This window comes from Sturnira hondurensis, unplaced genomic scaffold (assembly GCF_014824575.4).
Source record: "Sturnira hondurensis isolate 20B ecotype Veracruz unplaced genomic scaffold, ASM1482457v3 Scaffold0000256, whole genome shotgun sequence".
In the NCBI taxonomy this organism is placed as follows: Eukaryota; Metazoa; Chordata; class Mammalia; order Chiroptera; family Phyllostomidae; genus Sturnira; species Sturnira hondurensis.
This window is the reverse complement of record NW_028072887.1, coordinates 2,104,766-2,117,602: the sequence shown is the minus strand read 5'-3', so window position 1 is coordinate 2,117,602 and position 12,837 is coordinate 2,104,766. Positions and strand designations below refer to the sequence as shown.

General features: G+C 38.0%; 1 protein-coding gene across 5 annotated transcripts in view; it reads right to left on the bottom strand.

The window, feature by feature from the left end:
• RAB3GAP1 (RAB3 GTPase activating protein catalytic subunit 1) overlaps positions 1 to 12,837 on the bottom strand; it is a 98,685-nt gene that overhangs the window by 58,457 nt on the left and 27,391 nt on the right. For 4 of the 5 annotated variants that reach the window (XM_037069811.1, XM_037069893.1, XM_037070119.1 and 1 more), the window contains one exon: positions 12,695 to 12,773. In XM_037069811.1, the coding sequence (XP_036925706.1) occupies positions 12,695 to 12,773 (79 nt within the window). The remainder of the gene's footprint in view (positions 1 to 12,694; positions 12,774 to 12,837) is intronic. The other variant, XM_037070045.1, reaches the window with a different exon arrangement.

Genomic DNA, 12,837 nt, shown 5'->3' with positions numbered 1-12,837 from the left:
CTCTTGGTTTGCTTTTGTTTTAGGTGTGGTTGTTAATAACTGTGAGTTTGCTGTCCTTTCACTGTTCATATTTTTCATCTTCTTTTTCTTATATAAGTCCCTTTAGCATTTCATATAATAAGGGCTTGGTGATGATGAACTCCTTGAACTTGACCTTATCTGAGAAGCACTTTATCTGTCCTTCCATTCTAAATGAAAGTTTTGCTGGATAAAGCAATCTTGGCTGTAGGTCTTTGGATTTCATGACTTGGAATACTTCTTTCCAGCCCCTTCTTGCCTGTAAGGTCTCTTTTGAGAAATCCGCTGACAGTCTGATGGGTACTCCTTTGTAGGTGACTGTCCCCTTATCTCTTGCTGCTTCTAGGATTCTCTCCTTCATTTTAGTCTTGGCTAATGTAATTATGATGTGCCTTGGTGTGTTCCTTCTTGGGTCCAACTTCTTTGGGACTCTCTGAGCTTCCTGGATTTCCTGGAAGTCTATTTCCTTTGCCAGAATGGGGAAGTTCTCCTTTATTATTTGTTTAAATAAGTGTTCCACTCGTGGCTGTTTCTTTTCCCCTCTGGTACCCCTATAATTCGGATGTTGGAACGTTTAAAGATGTCCTGGAGGTTCCTAAGCCTCTTCTCATTTTTTTTGAGTTCTTGTTTCTTTATTCTTTTCTGGTTGGATGTTTCATTCTTCCTTCTGGTCCATTCCATTGATTTGAGTCCCAGTTTCCTTTCCATCACTATTGGTTTCCTGTGCATCTCCCTTCATTTCAATTAGTTTAGCCTTCATATGTTCCTCTAATTTGTGACTATAATCAACCAGTTCTGTGAGCATCCTGATAAACAGTGTCTTGAACTGTGCTTCTGAGAGGCTGGCAATCTCTTGGTTGCTTAGAGTTATCGGCTCTGGGGCTTTGAGTTCTTCTTGAGCCATATTTTGGACTGTTTGTGCCTGTTACGTATGAGGAGCAGAGCCCTAGGTGTTCACCAGGGCCAGGCCACTCAGTCGCTGGGTTGTGACACTGTATGTGGGGGCAGGGCCAAGGGAAAGCAATGGAGGGCCCCCTCTACCGCCTCCCACTGCCACCAAGGGCCTTGCGGCGTGTCCCACTGCATGCGAATGTGTGACTGCAGCCAGCCCGCTGCCCCAAGCCCTCACAGGGTCAGCCCACCTTGGAGCTGCCTGGGTGCCTGGGGTCAGGGGTCTTTCTTGCCTGTCCCCGCTCCGCTGCTGGCTCTGCCTCTCTTACTGGTCTGGTTGAAGAGTTCATTATTTTCGGACTTCTGTATAGTTCAATTTTCTGTTCTTTGGCTGTGTCTTTGTTCTCCAAACCTTTGTTGTACTCAAACTTGGTTGTGGGAAAAGGCACAGTGTTTCTACCTATGCCTCTATTTTGGCGGAAGTCCAAATTTTTAACAATTATAATTTTTAAATTTTATAAAAAGTAGCAATATAAGAATATCGTGAAATCTTCTTAAGATGCCCACTTCACATCAGGCCTGGATCACACAGATCCCTCCCCTCCTCAACTTCTGCCATGCTCAACACTCTTACTGCTATACCCCAGGCTTAACCAAATACCTGATGTTTTCAAATTCTTAATTTAAGCATCACCACCTCTACTAATGCTCTCCTTTTGCCTTGAATACCTTTTAAACTAATTTCACCTGGCTTATTCTCACTTGTCTCATGAAGTATTGCCTTTTCTGGAAACCCTTTCCTGACTTAATCTATCTGAAAAAGGGGCACTTCCTATGAGCTTGCATGAAGCCCTGAGTTGCCCTGTCTGAGAGCATCTACCAACAGCATTGCCATTTGTTCCCTTTTCTGTCCACCGACTAATTCCAAAGTTTACTGAAACAGGGATCATTGTTTATTGGTGGTATTCCAGTATCTGACTCACAGTAAATGTTTAAAAATAATGTCTGCCTAATAAAATAAAACACACAAACTTTTAGTATGGCTAATTTTCAAACAACTCTCAACGTTTGGTTGTTGGCCTTCTAATCATTAAGAAATGTTGAATTTAAAAATATAGGCAATATTGTAGACTGACTTGATAGACCAACCCCTCCTTTCCTGAAACACAACAAAATATCTGATTAAATATGACAGTGTTTCTAAAATATATAGCTAAACTTGAAGGAATAAAAAGGAATTTACTGGGGGTGCAGAAGAGTGGGGAACACGGAAATGGAGAGGAAATTGAAAAGCAGAAACAAACACTCAAGGTGACTCTGAAGAAACCCAAGGTTTTATCAATGCAGGGTACAAGCCCTAACAGCTCAGAACTGGGGATTGGCATATTACATGACAATCTAAAGTTTAAAATGCTAAAAGCCTATTAGTGTGACTCACAGAGATGTCTGCAAAACTGAGGCTTTGATAGACTAGAACAGTGATGTTTAATCACTGTACTGCAAGCAGTAATGTTCTCCCTTAGATTGTCAAATAAAAAAATGACAACAGCCAACACAACAGTAGCTATCCAGTGTGAATGAATAACAATTATACTTATTTAAAAAGAGTAAATGCAAACATATAGCCATATAAAAATAAAAGAATGATAAATTTTTTAAAATTATACCTATTTTTGTCAGATCAGCAAAAAGTACATTTCTGGGTGTGCCAGTTTTAGTAATTAGTTTACGTGTGCAAAGAGATGAAACATGTTGAAAATTGCCACACTAGAGAGACTATGATAGAAAAGTCTATGGCTGAGAATATCGTGCACTTTATTTAGCCTTGCAGCAATAATGTGAATTATGTAACTGAGATTAGTAAGGTATACTCACCCCGGGGAAGTGGTCTTTGGTATGTATCCAAAGTAGAGTATGTCCAAGAATACCCCAATAATAAATAAGATGAAGCCTGGAAACTATGCTTCTACAAGCATAGTATCACTCAGATACTGTCATTCACAATTATGCCCTTGCTTATTAGTAGGCACTAACAGAATAAACTGTATATGTTTTCAATGATGTCACCAATCTTTCTACAAAGTAACCTAAACACACTAGATTCCTTCTGCTTTATATTTATTGAAGCATTGTCTGTGCATGGACTTCCCATCAAACCAAATCCGTATAGAGGTTGTTATATTTTGAATGGACCCTCAGGGATATGGGTGTACATAAGAGAAGGAGCTGGAACTGAGACTTTTGCCTCCTCAATAAAATGAGAATTCCAGAGCCAGATGGTTTCAATGGCAAATTCTACCAAACACTTAAAGATAACATCAATTTGACACACTCGCTTCAAAGTTAGAATAGAAAATACATCCCAACTCACATTATTAGGCTATCGATTCTGATACCAAAACCAAGTCTAAGAAAACCGCATACCAGTATGTGTTCACCATGAACACAGACACAGTCCTTGACAAAAATTTAGCACATTAAATCCAGTAATATATATGTGCACAAATATAATTTATACCACAAAAGGTGGGGTTTACCTTGGGAATGCAAAGCCAGTTAGATATCCAAAAATTAATCATGTAATCACCATATTAAAAATCTAAAGAACAAAAAATTAATCATGTAATCACCATATTAAAAATCTAAAGAACAAATGATCAGATCAATTTAAGCAGAAGCAGCATGTGACTAAACTCATCATTCATTCATTATAAAAATTCTCAGCAAATTAGGAATAGAAGGAAACTTTCTCAACCTGATTAATAGAATTTATGAAAACCTACATCTAACATCATTTTTAATGGTAAGAGACTAAATGCTTTCCCTCTGAGATCAGAACAAGGCAAAGATATCCATTCTCACCACTCCTATTCAATATTTTACTGAAAGCCCTAGCCAGTTTCAAAAGCCATGACCAAAAATAAAAAAAACCATACCGACTGTTAAATAAAATTAACCCTATTCAAAGGCAACATGACTGTTTATATGGAAAATCCTGAAGGCACTATAATACTCCTAGAATAACTGAATCTAGTAATATCAGGATATAAGGTCAATGCACAAAAATCAGTCCTATCTCTACATACTAGCAACAAACAGCTGGAAATTAAATTTTTAAAAAATACCATTACAGTAGCTCCTTAAAAAGAAAAAGCAATAATTAAGTATAAGTCCAACAAAACATATAGGGTCTATATGCTGAAAACTGTAAGACAGTGATGAAAGAAGTCAAAGCAAATACAAAAATTTGGAGAGACCAGCCATAACCATGTCTATAAAATGGAAGATTCAGCATAGTAAAAATACCAATTCTTCCCAAACTGATCTAGAGATTTAAAACAATTCCAATCAAAATTCCATCAGGACTTTTTATAGATATAAACAAACCAATTCTGAAATGTAAATGGAAAAGTAAGAGAGCCAGAATAGCCAAAACAACATTGAAAAGAAAGAATAAAGTTGCAGGAATCACAGTATTTAATACTTACTATAAAGCTACAGAACCTAAGAGCATCCACATATAAACACACACAAATGTGGCCAAGTGATTTTTGACAAAGATACAAAAGTCAGTCAATGGAGAAGGGGAACTTTTTTCAACAAACAGCATTAAAACAACTGAAAATCCATATGCAAAAAAAAACCCCTTAACCTAAAACTCAAACCTTACACATTAACTTGAAATAGATAATAGATCTAGTACAAAATGTAAAACTTCTAGAATTAAACACAGAATTGATGATGTTATCAAAGCCATTATCTCTAGTGATCAAGTCATGTTGATATTGTGACCTTCTGATAGGCCATGATAGGCTATGAACACCTTTACAGTATTCTTTTCAAAAGTCCGTAACTCAAGTATAATCATGAGAAAAGGAGACATGAGAAACTCAAACTGAAGGAGATTCTATGAAATACCTAATCAGACCCCTCAAAACTATCAAAGTGATGAAAAATAAGTAAAGATTGACACATTTCACAAACGAGAAAATAAAAAAATATATAAGGGGACTTCATAACTAAATGCAATGTGGTATCCTGACTTGGATCCTAGGAATAGAAAATGGACATCAGTGGAAAAACCAGTTAAAGTTAGGTAATAATAATCACCTAACCTTAGTTTTGGCACATATACCATGGTAATATGAGCTATTTGAGAAAACTGGGTGAAGGGTACACCAAAATAGTCTGTACTATCTTTGCAACTTTTCTGTAAATCTGAAATAAACAAACAAACAAACAAAAAGATTTTTGGTTTTTTAAATAGGAGAACACTGTGACCCTGTGCAAAGAGTTCTCAGATACAGCACCAAAATCACTATCCATAATGTAAAAAAAAAACTGATTAAACTGAACTTCATCAAATTTAAAACCTTTTATTCTGGACAATGTGAAGAGAATGACAAGTTAACTGCTGTCTAGAGGAAAATATTTGTATTCAGAATATGCAAAGAACTCTCAAAGCTCAACAGTAAGAAAATAAAAAACTGAATTAAAAATGGACAAAAGATTTGGACACTTTCCCAGAGTATCTATGACAGCAAATAAATGCATGAAAGATGTTCAAAGTTCAAACTAAATCCAGAATGAGATACTACAACACATCAGAATGGCTAAAATAAAAAGTACTCATACCAAGTACTGGTGTCAACGTAGAGCAACTAGAACTGCCACACACTGTTGGTGGGAATGCAAAATAGTACAGTCACTCTGAAAATCAGTCTGGCCGTTTCTTATAAAGTTAAATATACACTTACATGACTTAGCAACTGACCTCAGATATCTATTTGCCCAAGTGAACTGAAAATGTGTTTTCACACCAAAATCTATACATGTATTTTACATTAGATCTATTCATAAATACCCAAACCTAGAAACAATTCTATCCTTTAACAGGTGAATGAGTAAATAAATTGTGGTACAGCCTTACAATAGAATACGACTCAGTAATAAAAAGGAACAAGCTAATGATACAGAATACTGCAAAGGTTCTCAAAAGCATTAACTTGAGTGAAAGAAAGAAGCCAGTCTCAAATGGTTTCTATATGATTCCACACCAATGACATTCTTGAAAGACAAAACAATAGTGACTAAGAACATATCAGTACCTGCCAGGGATTTTAACAAACAAAAGGAGACTAGGGGGAGGTTACAGAACCATTCTATATTCTCATTGTGATAGTAATCAAAAAACCTATGTATGTGTTACAGTTCAGTGAACTGTTCAAAAAAAGATGAATTTTACTGTATGTTAATTTTAAAAATAAAAAAAATTTTAAGTAAATGGTCAGGGGGCTGGGTGAAAAAGGTGAAGGAATTAAGAAGCACAAATTGGGAAATTCCAGCCAAGATGGAGGTGTAAGTAGATGATGTTTCACTTCCCTGAACAACCAAAAAAGGATAATAACCAAATTAAAAATAAAAAGCAACCAGAACTGCCAAAATATCGAACTGTAAGGAAGTCTGACAATGAAGAAACATTCATCTAGACTGGTAGGAGGGTTGGAGACTGGCAGCCAGGGCAGAGAGGACACGTACCAAGGCAATGGCTGATGGACAAGGCAGGCAAGGTGGCGGCTGGTAGACTGGGCAGTCCCACATTAACATGTAAATAAACTGGAGGAACAACTGGGGAGCAACAGAGACTACACAGCCCAGGGTGTCAGTGTAATGAAATAAAGCCTGAAAACCTCTGGCTGTAAAAACCTGTGGGGGTTGCTGCAGGAAAAACTGCCAGTCTCACAGGAGAGTCTGTTGGAGAGTCCACGGTGTCCTGGAACATACACAAGTAAAGTCCACCCACCCAGGAATCAGCAAGCACGAGGGTAGTATCTAAAAGGGCACAATTTGCTTATGGGTAGCAGGGGAAGTGACAGAAAGTGGGGCAAGAGCCCAGCAAGCAGCATTGTTACCTCTCTCACCCTTTTCCCACAGTCAGCACCACAACACAGCAACGTCGCTTGCCCTGCCCTGGTGAATACCTAAGACTCTGCCCCTTGCAACAAAACAGGTACACCAAGACAAAGAAAAATGGCCCAAATGAAAGAACAGATCAAAACTCCATAAAAAGGACTAAGTGACGAGGAGATAGCCAACCAATCATATGCAGAGTTCAAAACACTGGTAATCAGAATGCTCACAGAATTGACTGAGTACTGCCATAAAATAAAGGAAGAAGTGAAGACTATACAAAGTGAGATAAAGAAAAATGTACAGGGAACCAAAAGTGATGCTAAGGAATCCAGGACTCAAATCAATGATTTAGACCAGAAGGAAGAAAGAAACATTCAACCAGAATAGAATGAAGAAACAATTCAAAAAAAAAAAAAAATGAGGAGAGGCTTAGGTTCCTCTAGGACATCTTTAAATGCTCCAGCATCTGACCTGTAGGGGTGCCAGAAGGAGAAGAGGAAGAGCAAGAAAGAAGTTACTTGAACAAATAATGAAGGAAAACTTTGCCAATCTGGCAAAGGAAACAGACTTCCAGGAAGTCCAGGAAGCTCACAGAGTACCAAAGAAGTTGGACCCAAGGAGGAACACACCAAAACATGTAATAGATAAATTACTCAAGATTAAAGATAAGGAGAGAACCTTAAAAACAGCAAGAGAAAAAAAAGTTACCTACAAAGGAGTTCCCAGAAGACTATCAGCTGATTTCTCAAAAGAAACACTGCAGGCAAGAGGGGGCTGGAAGAAAGTATTCCAAGTCATGAAAGGCAAGGATCCACATCCAAGATTGCTCTATCCAGCAAAGCTCTCATTTAGAATGAAAAGGCAGATAAAGTGCTTCCCAGATGAGGTCAAGTTAAAGGAGTTCATCATTACCAAGCCCTTATTATATTAAATGTTAATGGGACTTACCTAAGAAAAAGATCAAAACTAAGAACAGTAAAATAACAACTCACAACTATCAACAAATGAACCTAAAAAAATGAAAACACTAAGCAAACAGCTAGAACGGAAAAAGAATCAAAGAAATAGCGATCACATGGAGGGTTATTAGTGGGGAGGGGAGAGGAGGGGGGAATTGAGGAAAAGGTACAGAGAGTAAGAAGTATAAATGATAAGTACAAAATAGATAAAGGAAGTAAGAAGAGTATAGGAAATGAAGAAATCTTATATACCTGACCCATGGACATTAACTAAGGAGGGGGAATGCTGGAGGGACTGGGGTACCAGGTGGAGGGACATTATGAGGAGAAAAGGGAGAACTGTAGTAGCATAATCAATAAAATCTACTTTTAAAAAAGTACAAACTGGTAGTTACAGAATAGCCACATAGATGTAAATTACAGTATAGGGATCATCAATAATATCGTAATAACTATGTATGGGGCCAGGTGGGTACTTGCAATATTGGGGGGATCACTCTGTAAGTATATGCCTATCTGACCACTATGCTGTACATCTGAAACTAATACAGAATAACACTGAATGTAAAATAATACTGAAACAAAAACGTAAATAGAAAGATTAAAAGGTTTTATTTATTCATTCAACAAATAATTTTAAACTATAGACTACGTGCCAAACAGTTTTTGGAGATACATATGAAAAAACTGAATAGAAATCATGTAACAGTATTCAGATTTTGATAAACTCACTGTATGTCATTATCTTATTAAATCCTCACAATTATCCTTAAAGGTACATAGTATTTTACTGATTTTAACAATGTAGAAACTACCTCATAGATATTAAATAACTTGCAGAAAGTAGCCAAGATAATAAGTACTTGAACTAGAAATTAATGCCTAATTCAGTGTTTGTCCACACAGTAGATTTTCAGTTAATGTATCATGAATGTATGAAATCATTCAGAGTCGGCAGAAGTAATGCCTACTTGAATGTGGTTGGTAGTGTAATAATATGGGTGTAGTAATTTATACTTTTAATTTGAACAGTTCACCTAAAATGTGATGTGCTGTGTTTGAGTGTGATATTGTTCTGTTATAGAACTACATGCTTATGATTTTGTAAAAGATTTTTTAAATATTTTATTGATTATACCATTACAGATGTTCTATTCCCCTCCCTTCATTCCCCTCCACCCGCACACTCCCTCCCCCACCATTCTCCCCCCTAGTTTATAACCATGTCTCAAGTTCTTTAGATTCTATATTTCCCCCACTATTCTTGCCCTCCCCCCATCTATTTTCTACGTACTGTCTATGCTATTTTCTGTGCCTTCTCCCCCCTTCTCCTCCTCCCACCCCCCTGTTGCTAACCCTCCATGTGATCTCCATTTCTATGGTTCCACTCCTGATCTAGCTGTCCTCTTGGTTTGCTTTTGTTTTAGGTGTGGTTGTTAATAACTGTGTGTTTGCTGTCCTTTCACTGTTCGTATTTTTTATCTTCTTTTTCTTATATAAGTTCCTTTAGCATTTCATATAATAAGGGCTTGGTGATGAGGAACTCCTTGAACTTGACCTTATCTGAGCAGCACTTTATATGTCCTTCCATTCTAAATGAAAGTTTTGCTGGATAAAGCAATCTTGGCTGTAGGTCTTTGGATTTCATGACTTGGAATACTTCTTTCCAGACCCTTCTTGCCTGTAAGGTCTCTTTTGAGAAATCAGCTGACAGTTTGATGGGAAGTCTTTGTAGGTAACTGTCCCCTTATCTCTTGCTGCTTCTAGGATTCTCTCCTTCATGTTGGTCTTGGCTAATGCAATTATGATGTGTCTTGGTGTGTTCCTTCTTGGGTCCAACTTCTTTGGGACTCTCTGAGCTTCCTGGATTTCCTGGAAGTCTATTTCCTTTGCCAGACTGGGGAAGTTCTCCTTTATTATTTGTTCAAATATGTTTTCCACTCGTGGCTGTTTCTTTCCCCCTTCTGGTACCCCTATAATCCGGATGTTGGAACGTTTAAAGGTGTCCTGGAGGTTCCTAAGCCTCTCCTCATTTTTTTGAATTCTCATTTCTTCATTCCTTTCTGGTTGGATGTTTTGTTCTTCCTTCTGGTCCATTCCATTGATTTGAGTCCCAGTTTCCTTTCCATTGCTTTTAGTTTCCTGGACATCTCCCTTCATTTCAATTAGTTTAGCCTTCATATGTTCCTCTAATTTGTGGCTATAATCCACCAGTTCTGTGAGCATCCTGAAAAACAGTGTCTTGAATTGTGCTTCTGAGAGGCTGGCAATCTCTTGGTCGCTGAGAGTTATTGGCTTTGGGACTTTGAGTTCTTCTTGGGCCATCCTTTGGGCTGTTTGTGCCTGTCACGTAGCAGGATAGGAGCCCTAGGTGTTCACCAGAGCAGGGCAACTCAGTTGCTGGGTTGTGACGCAGTATGTGAGGGCAGGGTCAAAGAGGAACAATGGCGTCCTGTCTGCCGCCGCAGCCACAGGTGCCGCAGCTGCCACCGTCACCAGGCCCAAGCGTTTTGTCCCACTGCACACGAGTGTGCCACCGCTGTTGGCCCTCCACCACTGGGTTTGCCCCCTGGGGTCTGCATGGTCTGTCTCACTGTGCGCGAATGTGCGACCGTGGTCAGTCTGCCCCACACCCTGACTGGGTCCGGGCCATTTGCGCGCCTAGGTCTGGGGATCTGTCCTGCCTGACCCTGCTCAGCTGCTGGCTCCGCCCCTCTTACCGTCCCTATTGAACGGTTCGTGCTTGTCGGACTTCCGTATAATTCAATTTTCTGGTCTTTGTCTGTGTCTTTGTTCTCCAAACCTTTGTTGTATTCAAACTTGATTGTGGGAGAAGGCACAGTGTTTCCACCTATGCCTCCATCTTGGCGGAAGTCCGATTTTGTAAAAGATTTTATAATAAAAAAGGGGTGTTACTTGTGCCAGACCCTGTATTTTGTCATATTAAATTTATATATTCACATTTCAGAAGATCAGAAGATTCTTCTGATAAATTCAAAGGGTAATGTATAAAATTGCTTTTATATTCAGTTAGCTAAAAAGTCCATTATGGTTTTTCATTACAATGAGTCTAGTAGTGCTTAGTTGGCTTTAACTTCATTTGAAACAATTTTGTTAGGTTTATTGTGACAGTGTCATATCAGTGTGCATTTAAAAATAAACATCAGTCCTGGCTGGTATGGCTCAGAGGATTGAGTGCTAGCCTTCGAACCCAAAGAGTGCTGGTTTGATTCTCAGGCAGGGCATATGGCTGGGTTGTGGGCCAGGTCTCCAGTTGGGGGGCTTGAGAGAGGCAATTAATCCATGTATATCTCACACATTTATGTCTCTCCCTCTTTCTTCCTCAACTGGTGAATTTTTGTGCAGTCATTTTAATCGAAGATGGAAAAAAATATGCAACCTTTTCGGTTTATTATGCTTTATTATTTCAAGAAAGGTAAAAACATAACTGAACCACAAAAAAGGATTTGTACAGTGTATGGAGGAGGTGTTGTGACCGAATATATCTAAAGTAATTTGCAAAGTTTCTTGGTACTACTGACATTTTAGCAAAATAATTCTTTGCTGTGCACTACATTATGCACTGGAAGATGTTTAGTAGCACCCCTGGCCTCTACCCAACTAGAAGCCAATAGCAGGAGATAGCCAACAAACTCAAAATATCCAACTCAATAGTTATTGGTGAATATAAAAAATGTCTTTTATTTTATGGAAAAAATGTAACAAACTTTTTGGCCAACCAAACAATTCTTTAAATTGTTGAAGTTCACAGTTTTTAAAACATCACACTAAAAAACCAGTATTTATGAAACAATATCCAGTTTATTTGCACTTGCAATAATTTTCTTCTATTTTTTAGTGTGCTACATAATCTGCTTGCTGTAGTAATCACAATGAAATGAAGAAAAAAGAAACACGGATGTTATCATTTTCCCTATTCCCAGAGATTCTTTACTATAAAAAAACAAAACGAAAGACTAACTCGCACCAAGAGAATCACTAGTACATAAATTCCCTTTAACTAGTTCTCCTTTCTTGACAATATACTCACACTTGGGCCATTTTGGTGATGGTATGTTTTAATGCCACTTCCTCCAAAATAAAGTTCAGACAGAGTTTGAATAATTGAAAAAGATAAAGACCTTTTAATTGTGATATGTCTCTTATATTAATGTATTACATTTATAGTTTAGACCTTCAATGTCATTAGTATCAAGAGTAACATTTTATTTCAGTTCAATTTCTAACAATATATATTGTTTTCTGTGATAGTTAAGTGTTTTATATTAATTATCAGAATTAATTTAGATACTACCCTAGACATTATACATATTATGCAGAAAAGTGTTAACAGCAGGCCTGGGACTGCTATCCTCAGAATAATCTGCTTGCAAGGCTGACCTTGGTCTGGCACCTGTGAACGTGGATCTAGGGAGGTTTCTCACTACTGCCTTAACTGATAAGTGGTACTGTGCCTAAACTGTTTGTGCCAATAATGTGGTCTATGCTGGACACCTGCTTTCCTTCTGGGAGTCTGAAATTTTGTTATTTGTCAGTAAGAAAGTATCAGTCCCCAATTAAAAACCCTGACAGCAGAGCCTCTAACAAGCTTTCCTGGTAGATAACATTTCATGTATTGTCACAACTTGTAGCTAAGGGAACTAAGTATTTCCAGTGTGACTCCATTAGGAAAGGACTCTTAAAACACCTGCACTGCCTTCAAACTTTGCCTCAGGCACCTTTCCCCTTTGCTGATTTTGCTGTGCATGCTGTCACTGTTATCAATCATAGCAATTAAGTACAACTATATGCTGAGTCCTCTAGGCCCTTCCAGCCAATCAATGAACCTGGGAGTGGTCTTAAGCCTCCCCAACACACATATTAAGAGTTATCTGTGTGAAATGCATACCTACCATCTTACCAAGCAATGTGCTCTTGGAGGAAAGTCATTATTCATACACAGCAAATCTTGCATAGATTGCGGAATAGCATCTACAAAAAATTAGATAATGAAATAGTCATTACATTGATTTTAATGCAGAATATTATAATATGA